General features: G+C 40.6%; 1 protein-coding gene across 1 annotated transcript in view; it reads right to left on the bottom strand.

The window, feature by feature from the left end:
- The window catches only part of CDH8 (cadherin 8), a 314,476-nt gene that overhangs the window by 110,998 nt on the left and 177,113 nt on the right, over positions 1-26,365 (bottom strand). Inside the window, exon 4 of the mRNA XM_063438477.1 lies at positions 25,958-26,077. Within this exon, the coding sequence (XP_063294547.1) occupies positions 25,958-26,077 (120 nt within the window). The remainder of the gene's footprint in view (positions 1-25,957; positions 26,078-26,365) is intronic.

Genomic DNA, 26,365 nt, shown 5'->3' with positions numbered 1-26,365 from the left:
CAATGGTGAGAGCACTCAAACAGATAATATATAAAATTACCCACAAAACACATAGTCGATCTGTAATATATAAAACAGAAAAGAGAACATAGGGTGATATAGTAATAACAAGTGAAACTATTTGAAGCTGGCTCAAATTGAATGCCTTCAAAATATAACGATCAGTGCTTGGTTTCCACAGGGAACTCTATAACTTCCTTGCTTTAAGCCTCCCAAGTATAATCCAGGATGCAGGATTTAGGAGGCAACAAATTTATATTTGTTTTTGTGTTAAAAATGCAAAAAACAATTATGAACACTAACTTTGGCCAGTGTTTGTGACTAAGTGGCTACTAGAAAAGACTAAGCATACCCCATTTGCAATACCTTGGGTTGTCTTCTTTTGCAAATGGTATGCCATCATGGGGTAGTTCTCATTCCTGGGCTACCATACGCTCTCAAAGGCAACATAACTAACCTGGCAATTTTCAATGTGAAAAAAACTTGACCTTTATATTTGACCCTGTAACTTTCAAAAACACTATAAAACCTGTACATGGGGGGATACTGTTATACTCTGGAGACATCGCTGAATACAAATATTAGTGTTTCAAAACAGTAAAACATATCACAACAATTATATCATCAGTGAAAGTGCTGTTTGTGTGTGAGAAATGCAAAAAAGTCACTTTCACTGACAGTATCATCACTGTGATATGTTTTATTGTTTTTAAACACTAATATTTGTGTTCAACGAAGTCTCCAGAGTAAAACAGTGCTCCCCATGTACAGGTTTTAGGGTGTCATGGAAAGTTACAGGGTTATTTGGAGAGAAAAAAGGTAAAGTATACAAGGAAAAAGCACACTAGCTTCTTGGACACTGTACAACTATGTATCCTTACATCAACAATGATACACTGAAACTTTATTTACTTCTATTACAAGAAGGATACAATAGTGTCTGTGTGCTCAAATAATGGTGCTTCTAGACCTATATTCCTCTGAAACGCTGCATCAGTGCGATTAAATGGCAATTCATAGCATTGTGAATACTTGGGAAATGCAATAAAAGTCCTTAACAGATAATCGACAGAGGAAATTTTAATATATATATATAGATATTTATATATTTGAAGTCTACGTGTATATTTATGAAATTATTTATGTAATTTTGTGTATGGATATATATAGTTCTTGTTATTTTTATTTATTTATATACAAATAAATATATAATTCTAAGTGTATTTTGATATATATATATATATATATATATATATATTAATAACAATATATAATTCTTTTAAGTTTTTTAAAATTATTTTTACATTTTTTTATTTATTTTTATTTTCTTAGTATTTGTTTTGATATATATATATATATATATATATATATATATATATATATACATATTATATATATATATATATATATATATATATATATATATATATACATACATATATATATATATATATATATTATAGTTATACGTGTGTAATTTAATTATAAGTGTATTTTTTATAATAATATATGTATATATAAATATAAAAATACACTTAGTATGACATTAGTATACACACACACATATCTAATTATATTTTTATTTATTAACAATTTCTTTTAATTTACACAAGCAGGGAGACTGCCTGTTAGTTCAGGCAGTCCCCCTGCAGGCAGATACACGGGCATCTATTGCGGCCTTGTGACCGCTGGGGTCCTAATTCATTGAGGGGTTACTGCCAGAGCGGGAGTGACGCCGATCAGCGGTGGGGGAACGGCGGCAATCGGGTAAGTAAATATTACCGTTATGACGGTTCAGGACCGTCATCGTTCCTCAAGGGGATGTTTCCAATGACGGTCCTGAACCATCAGCGGTCGTTAAGGGGTTAAATCATGCTCTAATTAGCATATTTAAAAAAAAACATTTAATTATCAATAAACGCAATGCTTAATATATATGTCGTGGAATACCAGCATCTGCAGTACACATAGATGCTATACGGTAGTTTCAATTTACTCTATAAGAACAACAAGAGCATCGATACAATAACAAGATATAACAACAAAACAAAAGGTATTGCATAAACGAAGCCTATTTGCATTATTATTTCCTCTTTAATTATTGTAATGTTAGCTAAAATGAATGCTATATAAAAATGGAAAGCCTATAATTAGTTTATCAGCTCTGAGCTACCCATTTTACATTACCGTGAGACTACCGCTCCGCTCAAAGAGCAATAAACATTTTATTATGCAAGAAAGAAAGATCAATTTCTCATCACTTGAAGTTATTGTTGTACAAAGTCATTTATCACTGGACCACTGATAAGGGCAAAATTTGTATTTATGAATTTGCTTTGGTTTTGGGAAAATCATATTTACCTTTAAACTAATAACCGGATTACATGAAAAATGAAGATTGTACTTCTCAAATAAGTGCACCTTCATTACGACACCCACTGACATTGTTACAAATGCAACTGCATTTGACTCACACTGTTCCTATATTGAAGTGTTATCAACTATGTTTCATATCTAGATAATATACCACTTTGTATTGCAAAACTATTTTTCAAATGAAAGCATTGTAAACAATAGCCGATCCGCACATGCTTTATATAGCATCCCTATACAAAGCTAAGTTGTATAAGACATCAAAGGGCAAGAATGATTAGCCTATTTCATTCACAATGTTACAGACAAAGAATGTTATTTGCAAACAAAAGCAAACATCGAGGTAATGGTGTCTACTGGGACATTCTTATATGCCAAGCTCTCGAGGACATAGAATTCAAATACAGATCTTTGGAAATATTTGTGATAATTTGATGTTAAACCCAGTATGCTACATGGAACATTTTTATTATGCTGATAACTTATTTAATAAAGATAAAAATAGATATATTTTTCCAGTACAATGGAAGGTTAAAACATTGTACCCACTGGTAAGTTTTATTCCAGTCCTCAGTCACTGGTGTTAGTCATCATTTACACCTTCGTGATCGATGCATGTGTGGTGCATGTGCTAAAGGCACTAGCAATTTTCAACATGTACATTTAATCAACTCTTTGTTTTGAGGTTTATTCATATAGGGATCATCATTATAGGCCTATGATTTTTTGGGTTAGGTTAAATTGCAATGATATTTAAAAGGTTACTCGAAGCATCATAACCTTTGTAATGGTCATGATGATAGAAGTACCCTGGCCTGATTCCCCCCTAATCTGGAAAATCATTTAGCAACTTTCCGCACTGGTGGTGCCCTTGCAGCTTCTGCAGATCTGAATGGTCTGAAGGGTATGTCAACTAAACGGTGAGTCATTAAAAATAAATATATTTGTTGTTTTTTAGTCGTTCAGTCATGTCCGACTCTCCATGACCATATGGACCATAGCACGCCAGGTACATCTGTCCATCACTGCCTCTCTGAGCTCCAACAACTTCATGTTCGTGGCTTTAGTGACCTCATCTATCCATCTCTGTCTCTGTCGTCCCCTTCTTCATGTGCCTTCAATCTTTCCCAGCATCAGAGTCTTCTCTAGAAAATCCTGCCTTCTCATTGGTTGCCCAATGACACTACCAAAAGCACTAAACTCCATATGTGCAGTGTTTATTACAGACTTGAGGCACTATGACCACTTCAAATCATATGGCAAACATATTTGAGCTTCAGCTTCATGATCATAGATTCCATTGAACAGTTTATCTTGATTTCCTGTAGTACGGATTTATTGGATCTTCTTGCAATCCAAGGGATTCTAAGCAGTTTTTGCCAACACCATAGTTCAAAGGCATCAATTATATAATGCTCAGCCTTTTTTATAGTCCAAATCATTCAATTTGAAGTGATCAGGGTGCCTCAAGTCTGTAAGTTGCCATTGTGCTTGGAGTAGCCATTTAATATGGCGGGTCTTTTTTAGTTCTTCTTCTCAGATGTGTGATCAAATATTACAGAAGTATACTCTAGGGAATAACATTGTATATATGTCCATCTGATTTGGATGTGTAATCACTCATTTTGCTCTTTCTCTATTTAAAACAAATGCTACTTTAATACCCAGTGTAAATGCTTAAAGTGAAGTAATGAAAATGGAAACCAATACAATGTTCATGCTGTTTATTCTACATGTAAGAGCACTGGGAAAGAATTATCTGTGTCGAGTTCTGAAAAAATGGTGCAAAGTACTTAAGGTGGAGCAATCGCCATGGAAACTAATGAAGCAAGCATTCACATCCCTTTGATATTCTATTTCTATTCACCCTGACTGTTCCCCTTTCACATCTTTGCGCCACTTTCAAGAACACAACACTTAGATAAATCTATCCCATTGACCTAGAATTACTGTTGATAAATATGGCCCATTGAGTCTCTCGTCCAATGGATATGAATTGTTTTCTTCTTCCTTCCTTCCACCTCCCTCCCCTCCCCCCCCCCCCCCCCACGGCTTTTCTTTAAATTGGCAGTGGTTGCTTCTCTTGCACTCTCTAAAGAAGAAGTAATTTCTCCTTTTATTCTCACTTTATACTCCCCTGCTGTCTGCCGACTTGCTTTATTTGTCTGTCTTTTCATTATTTTTTTCTTCCGCTACTTCTTCAGTGTCACCCCCTGCTGCCTTTCTCATCTCTCAATGAAGGGGGGTACTTTCATTCAGGGGAGGATGGAGAACTGAGTCGATAGACACTGAGATAGACCTCTTTCTCTAGTTTGTCAAATTTCCAAGTACCGTGCATACAGTGATTTAACATATACCTCACCAATACAACGCAAAATTTTGTGTAATGAGCCTATTACACGGTAGGATATGGAGACTCAATTACATTCGGGAAAAAGAGAAGAAACTTCACTCATCTGTTGTCATCATCACCATGGTCATTTATTGCATTGTTTTTTATTCCGTTTGTTACACAGACTGTCACTGTTGTCTTACATAGTTTTACATTTATATTATTTCTTTTGTCGCTTTTTGTTATTTTCAGTGCTTGGAGTCCTCGAGGCTTTAGCTGAAACTTCTTCTCTGACTCTGCTGGATTACTGTTCAATCCTACTTTAAATGCTGTCATCTTTTTGGCAGTTTCTCTTCCCACCTCTGCTCTCTCTTCATCAAGCCCTAATTGTGAAGCTGCTCTTTCTTTTCCCTAAGCACCGCTTATTTAGCTTATTCCCTCTTCTATAAGATTCCTCTCAACATCTTTGTTGTGTTTGTTTATTTTGACATCTCACATGCTTTAAGGTTATCTTCTCATTCCTTCTGTTCTCTCTCGTTCTCCAAATGCTGTATGTGACTGACTAGTATAAACACATCATATATGTCCAAATTATAGTCAGCGGTGCTGTCAAATCGCTATATATAATGATACGATCTTGTTGTGCAAAATTTCTATCAGTAAGAAATACTGAAGGCAAATGGCAGTTTTTGTGCTCTTTAAAAAAAAAACAGATGGAAAGTAATGGTGAATAGAAAGAGACAAAAAAGTGCTTATAGCATCCCTTTAACAACAAAAAAAACACCTCTCAAAGGAGATTAGTGATTCAAATGTAATCTTATATTAAAGGGGCACTATAGTCACCAAAACAACTTTAATTTAATAAAGCAATTTGGATGTATAGATCATGCCACTGCAGTCTTATTGCTCAATTCTCTGCCATTTAGGAGTTAAATCACTCTGGTTATGCAGCCCTGGGCATACCTCCCTGCACGTGACATTACACAGCCTTCGTAAACACTTCCTGTAAAGAGATCTAATGTTTACACTTCCTTTATTACAAATTCTGTTTAATTTAGAATGTCTTATCTCCTGCTCTGTTACTAGCATGACAGACCCTGCATGAGCCTCCTGTGTGTAATTAAAGTTCAATTTACGGAGCCGAAGATTGTAAGTTTCATCTAATTGAAAAATTAAACCTTTTTTTTCATGTAGGCTATGTCAGTCATATTCAGGGGAGGTGTGGCTAGGGCTGCATAAACAGAAACAAAAGTGATTTAACTCATAAATGGCAGTAAATGGAGAAGTGAGACTTCAGAAGCATGGTCTATGGTGCACAAACACTGTTTTTATTAAGCTAAAGTTGTTCTGGTGAATCTATTGTCCCTTTAACCCCTTAAGGACACATGACATGTGTGACACGTCATGATTCCATTTTATTCCAGAAGTTTGGTCCTTAAGGGGTTAAAGGTCTTAAATAAATGGGTGATGTTACGACCCAAAATGGTCTTTATCAAACTGTTTGATAAAAGCTGTGTGGGACTGAAATGTCACCCATTTATTTGAGGAGCACTAAAGTGTTAATTAGGTTATATCTCAGGTCTGGGTATAACCTGACCACTCCAGACTTCACAACTCACTTGACTCAGAATATTGTGGTGATTAGGGAAGAGAACTCAAAATCTCTATTTTTTAACAAAACTTCCTCCAGCCCCACTCTTCCTCTATCCAATGATAATTCACACCTGTCACACAGGCGTTGCTCCTCTTCCTGAGTTGTGTTTCAAAGCTGTTGTATACAGCAGACACATACTCCAAGGATTCAACGTATAAAGTGGAATTATAAGGCAAAAATGTGGTTCTTTGATGAGCTCATTTGCATACGCCTACCAAGATTTCCTTGCCGTAGTGACATCACTGTTAAAGTGAGATATCTGTGGGAAAAGCAAGTCTTATGGCTTGACTGGTGTGTGTATTTGTGTTTGCCAATGTATTAAGTATATACTGTATATATACATAGATACAAATACCTAAGCACACATCTATATCTATACACTGATCAGCCACAACACTAAAACCACTGACATAATTATATCATTATCAATATATATATATATATAAATATATATATAAATAAATATATATATATATATATATATATATATATATATATATATATATATATATATATATATATATATATATATATATATATATATATATATACATACAGTTATATATAGTTGAATTCAAGTTATAATTTACATGCAAAGTTTACAGATAATTGCTGGGAAAAAATTGCTAAACTATACAAATTATTGCCAATCAAATAATTGTCAACAGTGTGCTGAAAATTGTAATTGGTAGGTTTAAATAATTATGATTAGTTGCGTTGGGAAGATCATCAAGAAATAAACTTGGGTAAACATAGGAAACAAAATAATGTTAATTAAACTTGTTATGATTAAGTATTTCATATGAATGGGTGATATTACTTTGTATGAAAGAAAAAGAAAGTGTGTGTGTGTCTATGTGTCTGTCTGTCTGTCTGTTTGTCTATCTGTCTATCTCATCAATCCATTCTTCAATCCATCTAAAATATAGCAGTTATTAATAGCAAACATATAAATTCATAAATTATGAATGTGTTCCATGATAATGCAAAACAGGGACATTTTAAGAAGGGAGGAAGTGTGAGGAAGTTAGAGCATAGTAACAAAGTAAGTCGAAGAAAATAAGATCTGCCACTGGGACTTATTTTGAACTATGCCATTTGTCGGTCATTGAGGGCATGAGAGACATGACTGTGTACTACTGGCAAAAATTAGCTATATTGGAAATTGCGTAGAGATGTTACACAGTGGGGAAACTTACGTTTAGTCAGGTAACTTGTCAACACCAAGAAAAATGTATATCAATAAGTAAAGATTTAGGAAATAGTCTGTTACACACATTTTTTTCAAAATGGTGTTCAATTTCTAAATGAAATGTATCTAACAGTTGCTTAATGCTGTACTGAAAAAAGAAATCGCGAAGTTCCACAGAATTGAAAAATAACAGATTTTAAAGATATTTATTTTTTAGTATGTTCACAAAAATAAGTGTTCCCATCACGACCGCTTAGATTTCTGGGTAATGGAATGCTAACAAGCACATTACGTTCTGCCACTAAAAGCATTGTAATGAACGTCGTGTTGAATTTGATTAAGCCAAAGGCCATTTACATTAACAACTATTTAACAATAAACATATATTTGCGGTGCCTTTGAAAGCACACTGTTAATCAATCAAAACATCTATAGAATGTCAAATTTGTATCAACCAAGTTCTCTTGAGAAATCTTCTGAAGAAAATTATTTTCTTTCATTTATTTTAACCTTCATTTATTAAAATTAACATAGTACGGACAAAGAGAGAAAATCAAAGCAGTGACTAAATAAATCTGGATTTAAAATGCATCATTATCTTTCAGCAGAATTAAGAATTTGAACATTTTATAGCACAAAACCCACTCTTGGATACATTTTTTTTTTAAATAGATGTTATCAGTTTCCAACTACCTTTTATGCTTTGTGCATCATGTTATTATATATTCCATGTTTTTTTTTTATATTAAACTAAAAAGATGAAGTGTGAAAATTATAGGTTTCTTTATACTTAGAACATAATTTACTATCTCTGTAGCCATCCGGTAAAGTCCGGATTAATATTCATGGCTGGGTAAATATTGTAAAATGTCATATTATCTAATTTGCTCTAATAGGAGAAATTGAGTAAAAAAAAAAATCCAGAATAGATTTTAATATATTTAATTTAGATTTTAAAATATTTAACCTGAAAAAAAAACAGCTCATGGTTTGTCAATGTTAGCATAGATTGGAGGTAAAAACAATGATCACTGGAAACGCATACGTCTACCCTCCGCCTCCTGTACATTACCCCTCCCCCCCACATATTTTATTTTATTTATTTAATATTTTACCAGAAAGATACATTGAGATTTCTCTCATTTTCAAGTATGTCCTGGGTCCACACAACATTGCATTGATACAATAGGGTACAAAAAAATACAAAAAAGGGGGCGTGGCCTGACTGCCGACAGAGATGGACGCTTAGAGTCAGAGCTCCGCACCCGAGGCTCCAAATAAGCACTGCCAACGGCACCAACCCACTTCAAAAGCACCAGAACCGAACCCTAACGACCTCCTAAACACTTACCTACGGATGTCAACCCGCAAACATCAAAAAAAAGGCCCCAAAGAAGCCATTTCAGTGGCCGACATGCTCACAACCCCGCGAGCGTCTTCACGTGGCATCATGGAGGACACGAGCACCGGCAATAGAACCGGAGAAACCAGCCCTCGTGTCGCCTCCACAGCGGCGGGCAAAACCCCAGAGGCATCATCCAGTGCCATCCTTCAATCACTCGCAGAAGTGAAGGGATACCTGGCGGCAGAAATTGCACGAACTGCAGAGGAAGTCAAGGCCGAAATTGCCGCAATTGGCGCCCGCACGACAGAAACAGAACACAGAGTGGCACGACTAGTCACAGCACAGTACAATACTACCACTTCACTCACTAATGTACTCCAACAAAAAATCACCGACCTGGAGGTCGAAATGGAAGACATTTCCAACAGATCACGACGCAACAACCTACGCGTCCGAGGTCTGCCTGAAAAAGTGAAAGAAGACGATATAGAAAATGTGCTGGTCCAACTCTTCCAGCTCCACTTACCAAATATGCCTGACCACATGTGGCAAATCGACAGAGCGCACAGGGCTCTCAGAGCGAGAGGCCCAGACACAAGCCCGCCAAGGGATGTCATTATAAAATGGCACTACTTCAAGACCAAGGACGCCATCTTGAAAAGCAGCAGAGCACAGCCGTTCAAATTCGAGGGAAGAGAAATTCAACTATACCAGGACATTGCCCCGGCCACCCTCCTACGTAGACGAGCATGGAAGCCGGTCACGGAATTACTGAGACAGAAAGGGATCAGATTCGCTTGGGGATACCCCTTCAAGATACTGATTTTTCAAGGCCCCACGCCGGCGATCTTACTACCCACAACGGATGCCCGAGCTTTCCTAACGGACTTAGGCATATCGGTGCCGGATGACCTCCAACTTCCAGCGAACGGCATCCCAGAACTGACACCCCTGCCGGACAGCTGGGAAGAACAACATCATCGACCACGCTGAAACCAAGGACATACCGTAATGTATACCATAAAGTATACATATAATGTTGGTTTGAGGCCGGCTTAGGCGCTGGATAGTTTTTTAACGGCGCATCTAAAAGCCATTAGGCCTACATGGGAACCCCATAACATTGTGTTACTAAATGTTTATACTGGTGTAATATTGTTAAATAATCCTGGGGATGGGGGGAGGGGGAACTGTATAAATCTTTTGACCAAGGTACTGCTTATTTGATTGTAATATGTCATGTGTTTAACTGCGGTTTTGGTTGTGTGGGAAGGGGGCAGGAGACCGAAAATTCTCAACCAAATTGATCCATGATGTTCATAACGTGTCACGAAAACAGCAGAACTTTCGGGTCATGGGACCTGGGATTCCCGCTCAAACGTGACGAACTCCCCACAGAGAGCCGCTGGCATAAGGCACCCTAAGACACAGGGATCAAGAAAATAGATCAGCGCTACAGATGGGGTCCCGCATACGTTCCCGGACGGGACGCGACCCACATAGGCATGTATTTTAAGCATGGGACAGGGTTAGAACTTAATTACTCAACCCCAGTGAGCATAAACACCCCCGTCCTGTGTAACAATGTGATAGGAGGCCATTAACCCGATATGCCCTCAACCCGATAGGGACAAACCACGAAGGACATGGATATTAGCCCCAATCCACCCACCACACAATTAAGCCGCCCCTTGCCCGCGAAGCAATATAAAAGACACACAGAAAACCAACGCTTAATAGATTTAATTGATAAAATTACAAAAAAAAAAAAAAAAGGTCAAAACAAACGGGCAACCAAAAGACCATGATACACCATGGGTCGCCCTCCCCTGCACTCCCAGGAGACACAGGTTAATTTTATTCTGTATAAGAGCCTCGCCAGGGTGCATATCGGCTGAGCTTCCCCCCCGTTAGAGGAGATACCCTCAACGCGGTGGACACCCACCCCCTATAGCTCCTGGCAACTGATAAGACCCGGATATTCTAATTGTATTGTTTATTGTTTATAATCTGTTTGTAAAAGTTTGCGCACTTAGTGAACTTAGCGCACTCACGCTATTGTATAGCTTGCGTATTTTAACGTGCACTTCTACCTTTCTTTAGGTGATACACCTAGTGATATCCCTTACCCCCTCCCCCCCCACCCTCCACCCTCCCCTACCCCCCACCCACCCATAAACGCACCCGATTGAGAACGAGAGCGGACCTGCAGGGGCGTGCGGATCGGGGCGGGCTGCACGGGCCCGGGCATCGGACCCGGAACAGACTGACTACCCCTCACAGACTGGGTAAGCGAACACGCACTAACACAAGACTAAACATGGACCTGAAAATCACCTCCCTAAATGCGAATGGCCTGAATGTGCCCACAAAACGACGGCTACTCCTGAGAGAGGTACGTCGCCAGAAGGCCGACATCACCTTTGTACAAGAGACGCACATACCACGCTCCTCGCAACTAACACTGACGAACCACATATACACAAGAGCATACGCATCACGCGCCCAATGTAAAAAAAACGGAGTAGAAATACTCATACATAAGAAATGTCCCCTACAGGTAACAGGCGTACAAACCGACGCTGAGGGCCGGTACGTGGCCCTGTCGGGCACACTGCAATCCAACACATATCATCTGATCAATGTCTATGCGCCAAACACCCCCATACCTGAGTTCTGGGCTAACCTTGAGTCCCTGATCACTACCCTACCGAGGGGTATAATAATATTAGGGGGAGACCTTAATGCCACGCCCTGCCCGGCGACAGACCGGGGAGGAGGCCAACGGCTCCCGCGCTCACAACACAGAGGGGCCCAGGACAAGCTCCTAAATAAATTCATCCTTAATACAGGGCTACTGGACCCATGGCGCATCCAACACCCAGGGGAGCATGATTATACCTTCTACTCCGCCCCACACGCCACCTACTCCCGCATAGATCTTTTCCTTACGAACTGCCTAGGTATGCAGTGGATTAAAACTTCTGCAATAAACCTAATCTCCTGGTCGGATCACGCCGACATAGAAATAACCTTAAGAACGCAGGGGACACATGCACCCTTGAAATGGCGTATGAACGCCTCTCTCCTTAAAAACCCACAAATTCTGGAAAGCACTAGACAGGAGATAACAAACTACTTCCTCACTAATGATACCCCAGACATATCACCTACGACACTGTGGGCGGCCCACAAGCCGGTAATCAGGGGCCACCTCATAAAGCTAGCCACACACTATAAAAGGAAAAAATATGAGAGACTAACAGACCTCCTAAAACAACTTCGAAAAGCCGAAATGCGAAACAAACAGACGGCCACTCCATCCACGACGAAAGACTTACAAGACATAAGACGCATGATTAGGGAGCTAATGGTGGACGAAGTCAGCAATGACATACGCCACACAAAAAGGCTCTTCTATGAGAACTCCAATAAAATGGACACCCTCTTAGCAAGAGCCTTAAGACCTAAAACTCTCAAGACTACAACTATGGCAGTCAGAAACAAGCAGGGAACAATTCTCACCAACCCGGAGGACATCAACATAGAATTCACACACTTCTACACTGATCTATACAACCATGCACCTACACTAACCGAGACCAATGAAGACTACATGGGGGAGGTTAGGACGTTTCTAACTAAAGCCCAACTCAAGAGGCTCCCCGCCAACCTAACGGGACCGCTGGGAGCCCCCATAGAAATGGAGGAAGTCGTCATGGCCGTCACTGAACTTAAGGGCGCTAAGGCCCCGGGGCCGGACGGCTTTGACGGCACATATTACAAAACCTTTAAAGAACAACTCACCCCATACCTAACCAAAATGTACAAAAAATGGACAGAAGGAGAAACACCACACCAGGACCTCATGACAGCAGACATTACCCTTATTCCTAAACCAGATAGAGACCACACCTACATCTCCAACTATCGGCCCATATCACTTATCAACTTCGACGTCAAAACCTACGCTAAACTGCTGGCCAATCGACTTAACCCACTGCTCACCAGGTACATACATGCGGACCAAGTGGGCTTCGTACCCACTAGGCAGCTGTATGAAAATACACGAAGGGCAGTGGACCTCATATGGAGGGCAAGAAGTAAGCAAACGCCTTCTCTGCTCCTCTCTCTGGATGCAGAGAAGGCGTTTGACAGGATCCTATGGCCGTATCTATTCACGCTACTCCGACACATGCAATTACCAGACACATTCCTTACAGCAGTGCACGCCTTATATGTAAACCCCAGAGCACAGACACTAGTGCAGGGAACGGCACCACGCCCCTTTACACTTAAAAACGGCACACGTCAGGGATGCCCATTATCCCCCCTGCTATTTATCCTGGCCTTAGAGCCCTTATTGACACTTATCAGGGAACACCCAAGAATACAAGGCATCCGAGTGGCGACGGAAGAGTTTAAAGTGACAGCGTATGCCGACGACATATTACTGACCCTTACTGAACCCAAAGAATCTGTACCACACCTACTAACGCTGCTAGATGAATACAAACGCGTCTCGGGATACAAAATAAATGTAGATAAGTCAGTAGGCATGCCCATTGGAATCCCCGATTCGGACGCCACGGAGCTGGCCCAAACCCATGGACTGAATATCACACAACGACCTATCAAATACCTAGGGGTCGCACTCCCGCCCAACACCGACGACATATACGCAACCAATCACCAACGCCTAATGGCCACGCTAATCAAAGACCTAGCCCAGTGGAACAATAAACCCATCTCGTGGATAGGAAGGCTACACAGCGTAAAAATGAACTTACTACCCCGCCTCCTGTTCCTCTTCCAGGCACTTCCGACGAAGGTCACTAAAAGCGATCTCAAGCCACTACAAACGGCAATAGACGACTTCGTCTGGGCCGGGAAGAGGCACAGGATAGCGAGACAAACACTGTACACACCCAAAAGCAGAGGGGGCCTGGGCCTCCCCAACCTTCATGCCTACTACCTGTCAGCACAACTGGCGCAAATAATAGAATGGCACTCACCACCCGACATTCACAGATGGGTTGACTTAGAAACACTAATCATGGGTTCGGACCTACCTCAGTACTGGATATGGGTTCCAAGACATGATAGAGCGCCAATATCCACAACATGCCCAGCAATCCTGAACTCCATCAGGATCTGGGATTATGCTGCCCACAAATATGCCCTCACTCACCCCACCTCGCCGCTCACACCGTACCTACGCAACAAAGCGTTCCCACCGGGCTTAACAGCCAGAGATTTCAAAAACATAGAAAACACGGGCATCCAGAGATACCACCAATTGTATCAAAATGGCTCAATCAGATCATTTGAGGACCTCAAGACACTGGCCCCGCTGACTACCAAAGATTATTTTCGCTACATGCAGCTTCGGGACTTTGCAGGAAGCGCGCAAGTTAGGGCAGCAGCACACACTAAACCCACCTTTTATGAAGCCCTTTGCGCAGCAGAAGGACCACGTACCGGCCTCATCACCCGCCTCTACACCCAGCTTAGCGCCCCATCAGACAAAACATACACTCCCACATATGTCACGCAATGGGAAAACGATCTACAGCAAACACTGGAGGGTGGCGAATGGCAGGATATATGGGAGGCATCGACAAAAACATCCATCTGTGTAATTCACCAAGAACAGTGCTACAAGACACTCATGAGGTGGTATACCACACCAGTTAAACTATTCCGCATGGGTAAAACAACCACTGACACATGCTGGAGAGGCTGCGGGGAGAAAGGAACATACATACACATGTGGTGGACCTGCCCCAAAGTAACGACCTACTGGGAAGACATAGCCCAACTGCTGACGACGGTAATAAACAAACCAATCAGACCAGATCCTTGGGCTTTCTTAATAGCCCGACCCATTGACAATTTACCCAGTAAAGAACAGAAACTGCTCAATAAAATTACGCTGGCCGCCAGAAGAGCCATGGCTCAACACTGGCTACAAATGGACTTGCCTCAAATGACTGATGTTATCCGAAATGTCAAGGAGGCCCACCTCATGGATAGACTGACTGCCCAAGTTAGGGATACCTACCCACTTTTCATCAAAATCTGGGAACCATGGGAAGATTACACCAACCGTTGACACTACAGTGTCTGACCAGACCTATATACTCGACGACTCGACAGACGAGGCCCGCCCGGGCGGCTCGCCCTGAGCCGGATGTACCCTATACCCACCCTATACCCACCCCCTATCCCACTCCTCCCCCTCTTCCTCCCCCCCACTACACTGGCCTTCTCACAGGCCACTCTTTAGAATTGCCTATGCTAATAGAGCATGTGTGATGAGTGCTTTAAATGATCTGCATACCCTCTGTCAAACAAAATGTACGAAGCTACGGAGATAATTACCCTATTCCGTTTAAATTTAAGTGCGGATGTATGTGTATACCTGTGCATATCAACACACCAAAATAACCCCCGTGACCACCTTTAACGTATCAGATATGCATACAGCACATGATGACTCATCCTGCTCTCGCCCTACCTAGAATCCGTACAATAAAACATAGACAAGAGAGACCATTAGGTAGACTTATGCATCAAGATAGATGTAAGCTAGAATCAACGGAGGTAATCAACCTCCCATGACCTTATGTGATAAGGAGCCTGAATGAACTTGTCGAAAACATAGCACCTCCACGTACTCTATTTAAACAAAAAACAAAAAATGTACTGTGTATGTCTTGTTATATACCCTATTGTATAAAATGTTATTGTATTGCAAGAGGATTGCCTTTGGGGTACCTCATATGCACGTGTTACCGGTTTAAGTACTCCAAAAATAAAGAAATAAAAAAAAAAAAAAAAAAAAAAAATATTAATACACAATATATACAAAATTTAACATAGAACAGGTAGGAAATATATAATCAACCACAACAAGTGCATTCTGTTTTGAGATATGTAGAGAGGGATGTCTTAAATAATTTTAGGCCTGGGGAAGATTTGAAAGTGTGCGGGAGGTCGTTCCATAATTGCAGTGCTCTGTAGGAAAAGGAGGATAGGGCCGGCTTTCTTTTATATTGAGGTAGACTAAATAAAGTGCTGTGCAGTTGAATTCTTTCAGTCCGAACTCCTACAAGTTTGGAATTTGCATGCCCTGCTGTGTAAGGTGAGAGTAAAAGGTGCACATATGAATTGGATCAGAGCTGACCTCATTCAAATGTTGTCCCCAGTTTCGGGATTCATTGTGGTCAAAGTTCAAGAGTACTGACTCTATGAACGATCACTGTGCATATAGACAATGGCGAAATATATGCACAAAACGAAGGCCCAATATTTCTGTGAAAATCTGAACAAAACATTTTAAACCCTAGAAACTTTTGAAAAGTCATAGATAACTTACAAACTCCCCCCCCCCCAATCCACTCCCAATCCTCCACTGTCAAAGCAGACAACCAAACCCTGCAACTTCCCTTAGATGTAGCAAATGTCTTTAACAATTATTTTTTTAGGTGGGCAGTAGATTCCTGCAACAATGATTGATTTACTGCATGGGATCTCAATTGTGCTAGAATAGAAATAAAAGGTGGCAGGAGAGCTAAAGTTTTGTAAGGGGGTGAACTTGATGGAATTGTCAAGATAAATTACAATGCCGCCTCCTCTTTTTGCTCTGTCATTTCTATGGCATGAATACCCATGTATTGCAACGGCAGAGTCAGGATTTTTTGCGGTGAGCCGCGATTCAGAGAGCACAATGATTTTGGGCTTGTAATGTGAACACCATGCTTGCAGTGCATTGATTTTTGTTAGTAAGCTGCGTATATGACAGTGCACAAAGGAGAGGCCCTTTTGTATCTGGGAATGGAATCTGTTGGGGGGCCCACCATTAGACTCTACATTATTTGCAAGGGCAAGTAACATGAGTAATAGGAATTTGGACATAATCTTAGTTTGGTAGTATTGCAATTGTAGGGTTTTTTTCTTTTGTGGGGTGGGGGTTTCCACCAGCACTCAGCAGATAAATTACAGCAACAAAGCAGGTCATGATGTGTAAGAATTTAGGTTCTCAGTTTGTGGTGAGTGGTGCTTAAGAGGGTAGTGGTAAGAACATGACAGGAGTGTGACGAGGGTTACAGACAAACATGCAGACAAACAGATACACATGCAGAATCATGCACACAGACACACACATACAGGCAGGCACACATACATGCAGACACACACATGCATACAAAAACACATTCATACAGACACATGCAACACACACGCACACAGAAACACAGACAGACACACATACATACAAACACACACATACACAGACACACATGCAGACACACACACACACACACACACACAGACATATACACACACACACACAGACATACACACACACAGACATACAGACACACATACATACAAACACACATACATACATACAGGTACACACACACACACGGACAGACAGACAGACACACAGACATACACACATACATACAAACACACACACACATACATACAAACAGTTTCCTACAATTTAGGTGCCGGAGGGTGACTTTCCCTGGGGTCCAGTGGCTCAGCCTGATGGGAGTCAGAGTTCCCACTCTGACTCCCTCCTCTCCTTCCTCCCATGCAGGCTCTGTGTATGCTGGGAGGAGTGACCGGGGCAGTCACCTTCCTTCCAGTTCTGATGTCATGAAAGTAGGACAATTACCATGAAAATGAGTGGAACCAGCATTGGTGACTTTTGAGTGGAACATTCTGTTGCTGACTTTTCTCTCTGACATCTTTGTAACACATGTCATAACACAATACTTTTCCTACTACTTTACTTACCCCTATATCTCTTTGTCCATTAATATTCAGTGCAAGAATAGCAAAATTGAGCAGGGAGAACAGAATTCTAACACCAACACTATTTTTACTTAACTCACAATTTTTAGTCAAAATTCTAAATCTGAGGCAAAAATACCCAGTCTAGAAAAAATCTCCAACTCTGTTCTAGTCACAAAGTTAATATTTTTGCTGCATTTTCTGATTAAGATTTAATCCGTGAAAACTTTTGAGTTTGGCGAAAACCTTGTAGCAATGCTTTTCTATGGGGAGGGCCTATGCTCTTGCGGCACTCACCGCCCATGCGCATTAGTGCTCCCCGTGGTGTGACATCGCAGGAGGTGGGGCACTGACCCAGCGCCGAGGGAAATTAACGCTGGACTCGGGTAAGTACAGTAAGGGTTAATTAACACTTACAGTGTGGGGGAAGGAGGAGGATGCTCTGCGAGGGAGCTATAGAACTAGGAATACTACTTTGTATTTCTATAGGATACCTATAAAAGAGAATAGATTTCTCATTCTCCTTATATATACAAAATATTCAATATATCCTTTATAATATATTCTTTATAATACAGGATATAATTAATCAAGAGAGATATAACCTCAGCAAGCTAAATAAAAGAATATCAGAACTGGACTACCTTACTGATAGGATGTTTACATTAAAATAAAGGAGAAAAAATATAAATCATGCAAACATGTATTGTTTTACTATGCTTGAAAACAAGGGTGGCCGAACGGTAGATCCCAGTTATTGAAGAACCACAAGTTCAGCCTTAATGTTGGTGCTTTGGCAGCTTTAACAAATAGATCACGTAATAATCCCATGGTGCATTGCAAGTATAAAAATGAAATCAATCTCACCGAGTCCTGCTTTACATAAAAGCACTGGTCTGGAGTGAGTTAGACTTCTACTAAGTGTATAAATGAAAGGAGTTCCGTCCGTATAAGCCCCCAGTAACCGATACTTTTATAAGCAGAGACAGTGGAGGTAACTGCATGCAGAAATATTGTCTACCACTGAGAGTCAATAGGTGGAAAGAGACTGCTGAGATTTAAAAGTTTTTAAATATATAATAAATGGACACATTCTGGACAGGATGATAATCCTTATAAACTTTAGCTAGAGGTGCAATTTATGCTCTATGAATCAAAAAATGCTTGGAATTAGATACTAAACTATATATAAAGTAGGTAATGGGTAATGTTCCTTGCGAAAATAATTATATTTTTTAAGCTGGAAAAATATAAAGGGTTAGTCCAATCATCACCACTATAGTACCCTGGCCCAGTTCCATGGTAGTGGGGCATATTGTTTAGCAATGGTTTGCCCCTTCCTTGGGTTCACAGAAGTCTCTAATGCTGTCTGGTGTTGACATTCTTACAGAGTTGCAGAAGCTGGAAGCCTTGGTCAACCGTGGGGTTGAAAGCATCAGCTGACAACTCTCAGAACGACTGACATTCTGTGTAATGAAAGTTGCACAGAATTGACACCACTATGACATTTTTAGAGTTACACCTCCAGTAGCAGAGGAGTTACCTCTGCATGTACAACATTTCATAGCAAAATTCTGCACACACAGATGCCAAGTACCATAACCACTTCAAATCACTGAATTACTTTCAGTGTCCTGGCACACTATCCTGCTTTAATTCTCTGGTGTTCAGCACCACAGCTCATCTAATTATTTGCTCACATCATGAAGCATGCTCCAGGACTATGCAGTGAGCTCTTTATTAGTGTTCTCTGCATGGTCCTGAAGGTTGGGTACCGGCTAGGCAGACTGTCAGGGGAGAAGACTGGCGCTTTTCTGGATGGGCTTGCCTGTTACGGACTTAGTTAGTGACACAAAACGCGTCACTGTTGATGCCCCTTCAAGACTCTGCCCACCCATCTGAACTTCCTGAAGCTATATGTTGAGAGTTATAGAATTCAGTGAAGAAGGTAGAATTCAAAGCTCCACCCAATTAATCTGAGTAATTGGGTAACTTTACTGACTAGGAATTGTCAAGAAATGATTTGACAAATTTTAGGTCAAAAAAGCTCAATTTGGAAAATTCTCAAATTCAGTTATCCTAGATCAATTATCAGATTTGCAATTCTTTGGTCCCCGTTTAGTGAATATCTCTATGAACCCGTGACATGGGGAGGCAGCATGGCGTAGACAAATCAGTGTTTTAAAAAATAAAATAAAAAATACTGCAAGACTGGGCATTAATAGAATAATGATTACCATTGAGATGTCCATCTAAGTAAACAAATATTCTCATAGAGATAGGTACACAATATTATTATATATCTATACACAACCATGAAAAAGTATATTTCTCTTGGAATATTAATAACATATTTTATAAACCTCTCAAAGTAAAGCAAATTGAGAATACTTGAATCAGCTCAATAGAACAGAACATTGAAATAAAAGCATTTCTCTTCTTGTAACTGCCTCTGAAATGCCAGCAAACACTATTCATTACTACAGTTAAATCTTTTTCACCTAAATATTAAGTAAAGAGAGCCCTCTAGCAAGTCTACACCAAACCTATCATAATCGTAAATCTTTTTCAAATCGTACTAAAGATATAACTCATCATAGTTCAAATGTCATCTAAGTATAATGCATCTCAGAGACTAGAACAAGTTATACCAGAAGATAACATATCTTATTCCGGAGTAATGGTATCTTTTTTTTTTTTTTTTTTTTGTTCATAGAGATTGGAAGCTTTACTTCAAGAGAGAAAAAAATAATAAATAAAAAAAAAAACATATTTTTTTGCACTTGCAAAAAAATCCAAATCGAAAGGAAAGATTTCCTTTCTCGGTTTTTTTCTTTAATCACATTGAATACAGATGTTTTGTCTCATTCGAAAAAGCATTCATCAATGCATGAAAAGGCCAGGAATGAAAGGTAACTCAATTCTCCCCCCCCCCCCCCCTCACCCCATCCTCTACATTTTTCCCCTTCACAGTTATTAATTTTCATACTGACTTGAAGCATTTCTGTACACATTTCAAACACTGTATTATAGTCTTCTACCTTAATTGAAGAGGTGACTAAGCCCAGAGGAATTGAAGGGAGCTTGATGGAGCAACTGTCGGTAAAATGCAATAAGCATTACTGCTAACTTAGTCTGCTTAGACTCCATTTAAAAAACTGATATACAGAGAGCAAATAGGCAGTATAATGCTGCAATAAAATGTGTTTTTAAAGGATACAACATTGGCCTTTAGGTGTATATAAAAACGAAATCCAGACTTATGGCAGACTTTTGTTTGTGTGTGTATGTGTGAACATGTGCGTGCGTGCGTGCATGCATTGTGGGGAACATCTGAGAGGACCCAAAAAGGACTATTTCTAGAATTACTCTATTTCCACATGACAAAGGACACATGACAAAGCACACAGGGTGTGCCTGGATTTTAACACCACTATGGATAATTATGACAAAAAACATGTTTGTGTTCTGTACAAAATATTTTCCTGACTGGGTGACACAGAATTCAGATGAAGATAAAGGGCTGCTCCAGTCACCATGACCACTCCAGTGATTTGAAGTGATTTAGGTGGTATGAGTCATAATGTGCAGTGTTTTAGATTGTAACACCGCACATACTGAATTATTTTGAATTGTGTATCGGTGACTAGTTGGACTGCTGTATGTCATTACTGTGCACATATTGCATCTTTCATTAGTGCGCACAGCAAAGGGAAGATAGTTTTCCTCTCCCACCCTGTAGGTGTTCCCCCCGCCTCCTTCCATTAACTGTATGGGATTGGTTTTTTTTTATTAGTTTTTTTTATTAAAATCCCCCATCCAAGTCTCCATAACCTTCTTCCTCCCTTCCCCATCACGACGGCTCAGAATGTGTTCATGCGCTATGAGTGGGTAAAATATCTAATCTGTATCAGAAGCCTGGGATTGGACTGCAGAAAGCCCCTGTGACATCAGGAGGGGGTGTGGAAGTCAGGGACGGGAGGTTCACCTGGCTCTGGATTTTTCGCAGGTTTTAATGCAAACCTTTGGAGGCGGTGACCTTTTCTGTGTAAAATGCCCTATTGGACACTAAGAATAAGGTCCTCCCCTCCAAAGGTTTGGAGTACCCTTTAACATTCTGCAGCTTTAGAAATATTGGCATGTATGATTTATATACTAAAATTATTCATTCAGAGATAGTTTGGTAATTCTTCAGTTTTAATTCCTAAACTGTTTAGTTCACGGTTCACGTTAAAGGAATGTTCTGCTCTGTTTGATGCCAGAGAAAGTCTCTAAAAGATCAGCACATGATGAAAGCTTTTTTCTAACCATCATTCCCAGAGGGCTACAACAGTACTCTACATAAATGAATCCCAGACACTCACATAAATAGTATAGAGCCTCCTATTTTCAGTCGTTGTGCATCACTACAAGCAAGATACTTACCAGTGGAATGCACTTTTGAAATACCCTATCTGTGTTTGTCAGAGTGGACAGTAGGTGGAGCTGTTACAAGTTTACATAGCTATAGAATAAAACCTTTGGTACTCCAGATGTTTTGGGCTACATCTACCATAATGCTATTACATCCTTAATGCCATCAAAGCATCATGGGAGATGTGGCCCGGTGGTTGGCTACCCCTGGAATAGAATATAGGTTTGCTTGCAAGTGGGGAGGAGAGTGAACACACTTAAAAGGGGGGTACTTCCTTTAGACAGGGATGGCTATAGTGTCCCTTTAAGCTTTTTAACCCCAAAGTTGCAATTTATACAACAACATATAGCCTTATGTTTGACATTATAAGTAGTGCTGCAAGTAAGGTTGCCGTTTTTTTCCTGGATATGTATCACCTACAGATATTTATGGCCAATGCAGGAAAAGTGCTGCCATGCAACATTTGGTATTGGAGTGATACAGGTAGGAAATTAAGTAATCAATCAGTCAGTCTAAAGAGCTCTAGCGTGAGATAAAAAGCCCTGTATTTGTTCTGCACAGTGCAAGCAAATTTAATAACATGCTTGCACTGTGTTTCCTTAAAATTTGTCTCTGGTGTCTCTATAAATGGATACCAGGAGACAAAAGGGCCAGGAAAGAGTATTGTGCATGTGTTTGGAGCCTGCTTGTGGGATTGCGTGTGTGTAAAGCGAGCTGATTGTGGTGTGGTATTGTGTGTATCGGTTTTAGTCGTGTTGTGTTTTTGGTGTAATGTAATGCATATGTGGCTAGGGGCTGTAGAGAATGTGTGTATAGGGGATGTAGTAAGTGTGTGCATACAGGCTATAGTGTGTGTGTGTTTGTGTGTATAGGTGATGTAGTGTTTGTAGGGATTGTAGAGAGTGTGTGTTTAGGGGTGTAGTATGTGTTTGTTTACAATGAATCTAGTGTGTTTACAAGGGATCCAGAGTGTGTATTTTAGGAATGTAGTGTGTGTGTGTGTAGGTGGTGCAGTGTGTGTGTATACAGGAGTCTAGTGTGTGTTTGAAGGACCCAGAATGTGTAGGAGATCTAGTGAGTGTGTGTATATAACAGATTCAGAGTGTATAAAGGGATCTAGTGTGTGTATACGATCCAGAGTTCGGTAAGGGATCTAGTGTGTGTCTGGAACGTAATGTGTTTAGGAGTGCAGTGTGTGTGTGAGGGGTGCTGTAGTGTGTATGTTTGAGGGGTGCAGTGGGTGTCTGTGAGGGATGAAGTGTGTATGTGAAGGGTGCAGTATTGTGATGGATGCTGTGCTTGAGGGGTGCTGTGTGTGATGTGTGGGGGCTGTGTGTGATGTGTGTGTGGGTGCTGTGTGTGAGGGTACTGTTTATTATGTGTGTGAGGGTGCTGTGTGTAAGGGTGGTGTGTGTAAGGGTGCTGTGTGTGATGGGTGTGAGTGCTGTGTGTGATGGGTGTGAGGGTGCGGTGTGTGATGGGTGTGAGAGTGCTGTGTGTGATGTGTGTGAGAGTGATATGTGTGAGAGTGCTATGTGTGATGTGTGTGAGAGTGCTGTGTGTGATGGGTGTGAGAGTGATGTGTGTGAGAGTGCTATGTGTGAGAGTGCTGTGTGTGCTATGTGTGAGAGTGCTGTGTGTGATGTGTGTAAGAGTGCTGTGTGTGATGGGTGCTATGTGTGAGAGTGCTATGTGTGAGAATGCTGTGTGTGCAATGTGAGAGTGCTGTGTGTGATGTGTGTGAGAGTGCTGTGTGTGATGGGTGTGAGAGTGCTGGGTGTGAGAGTGCTGTGTGTTATGGGTGTGAGAGTGCTATGTGTGATGGGTGTGAGAGTGATGTGTGTGAGAGTGCTGTGTGTGATGGGTGTGAGAGTGCTATGTGTGATGGGTGTGAGAGTGCTGTCTGTGAGGGTGCAATGTATGATGGGTGTGAGAGTGATGTGTGTGAGAGTGCTGTTTGTGATGGGTGTGAGAGTACTGTGTGGTATGTGTGTGAGAGTGATGTGTGTGAATGTTAGAAGGGATTGTGTGTGGGGGGGGGTAAATAAACAAAAAAACTAAACAGGCAGTATATCCGCCCCTCCATTCTTACCTTTAGCCTGGTGGGGGGGACCGGCACGCTGGTACCTGGGAGAGAGTGGGAGGGGGCCGGCACTCGCACACCAACCCTGGTGGTCCAGTGGTGAGTGAATTCTAGCCTGCGGGCTAGAGTTCACTCTCGCGAGATCCGGTCTTTGCCATGGCAACGCTCCGGATCTCGCGAGAGGAACCCGTCGGAGCTGCAAGATAGAGCTCCGCCCGCTCTTCTCCCTCCCTCCCCAGCCACAGGTCTGTCCAAGTGAGGGAGATCTCTGGCAGAAAATTGAGCAGAGAGTCTGCAGGGGCAGGATATATACACCAAACCGGTTCATTAGGTTCATAAGGGACACTATAGTCACCAGAACAACTACAGCTTAATGTAGTTGTTCTGGTGAGTATAATCATTGCCTTCAGGCATTTTCATGCAAACACTGCCTTTTCAAAGAAAGTGTTTACTTTACCCATAGGGACACCTCCACGTGGCCACTCATCGATGGCTACTGGAGATGCTTCCTAGGGCAGTGCTGCACAGGAGGCAGCACTGCCATTCAGCGTCTCAACGCTCTTCATGGGGACACAGAATTTTCCTCATAGAGATGCATTGAATGAGGAGGTGCTGATTGGCCAAAACGGTCTTGGTCGCGCCCCCTTGCCGATTTTAGCCAATCCAATACTTTTCCCATGAGAAAGCATTGGATTGGCTATTGACAAGTTTTAATAAGGGGGGGAAAGGGGGCAAGCCACCTACATGGTGGGTTTAACACTATAGGGTCAGGAATACTTGGTTGTTATCCTGACCCTATAGTGTTCCTTTAAGTTGTTTTGATGCATATAGTATCCCTTTAACCAGAGCAGGACACAAGACCACAAAAAATCCCAATGTTTTGGCATGCACAAAGATGCCTTTCTCAAGGAAATCACCATAATTTTACTTGAGAAAGACACCTTTTTGCTTGCTGAAACGTTGGGCTTTTTGTTTTACTTGTGTCCTGCTCTGGTTAAAGGGATAGTATACACACCAAAACAATTTAACGACACAGTTTTGGTCTATACATCATGCCCCTGCATTCTCAGTACTCACTTATGCTGCTCCTGGTTTATTAGCCTTCATTTAGAACAACACAAAGATTGTCTATGAAAATCAGATGGAAAAAGGGGATATAGATACACCTCTTTTAAATATACAGTGAGTGCTACAACTTTGATCTTAAAATAAAACTAGAACATAAATGTGACGTGAAAAGGCAGAAGAGGCACAAAATGGAAAATTCTTAGCACTCAGAGGATTCAATAGGTGGATTCGCAAATGCTTCAGAAAAGTAGTGAGTAAACTGCTTTGCTTTTTTTAAAATCCTCCCTCCATATGGCCAGAAGAACATGGAAGAACATGGTTGATCTCCCCAGATATACCAGGTAGTATATTATGTTTATGAACATTATGTGGTCTGCTGCCCTTAAGAACTTACCATCTAAATTACAAGTGAATTCAAGACAATGAAGTCTATTAACTTTAACTTTAAAGAAGTGGCATGACATTTCATTTTTTTTTGGGGGGGGGGGGGGGGGAGGGGGGCTTAAAGAAATTTGGCAAAATTCTTCATCATATGTATTTTTTTTTTCAGCTGGGTTCCAATCATCTAAAATCTTCATTATCTGTCCTTGTTCTGCACATGCATAATACCAAATTTCGTGAATAAGCCCCAACAATCACGCAATCATTGAATTTTGTTATTGTGTAAACATTTTAATCATTTCCATACCTGTGTGTGGTTCTATAGAGAAATAGGGCTGGCCTTCCAAAATGCTGTAAACCAATTTAGCGCTGTTTCCATAGACAGGGTCATCTGCATCGGTTGCCGTTACCTTAGTTACAAAGGTACCTAAATAAGACAAAAAGCTGAATGAATGACCATATCAAATCACATTAAAAAAATTCAGATCAATATATTTCTAGGCAAAATGTTGTAAAGGAATCTTCATCTTAACTCTTGTCTTGGGTATAAGGATATCAATAATTTCATACAAGTGAGAAGGATTTTATTACCATTATTGATCATGGAAACAATGTTTCATAGATGTTATGATAAGGCTATATTATGCTTTCATTGATTTGCCATGGCATTTCTGGTTTTATTATGATCCCAACGTAAAGAATATGGGCATCTATT

Source organism: Pelobates fuscus, chromosome 12 (genome assembly GCF_036172605.1).
Source record: "Pelobates fuscus isolate aPelFus1 chromosome 12, aPelFus1.pri, whole genome shotgun sequence".
NCBI lineage: Eukaryota > Metazoa > Chordata > Amphibia > Anura > Pelobatidae > Pelobates > Pelobates fuscus.
This window is presented reverse-complemented; position numbering and strand designations above follow the sequence as displayed.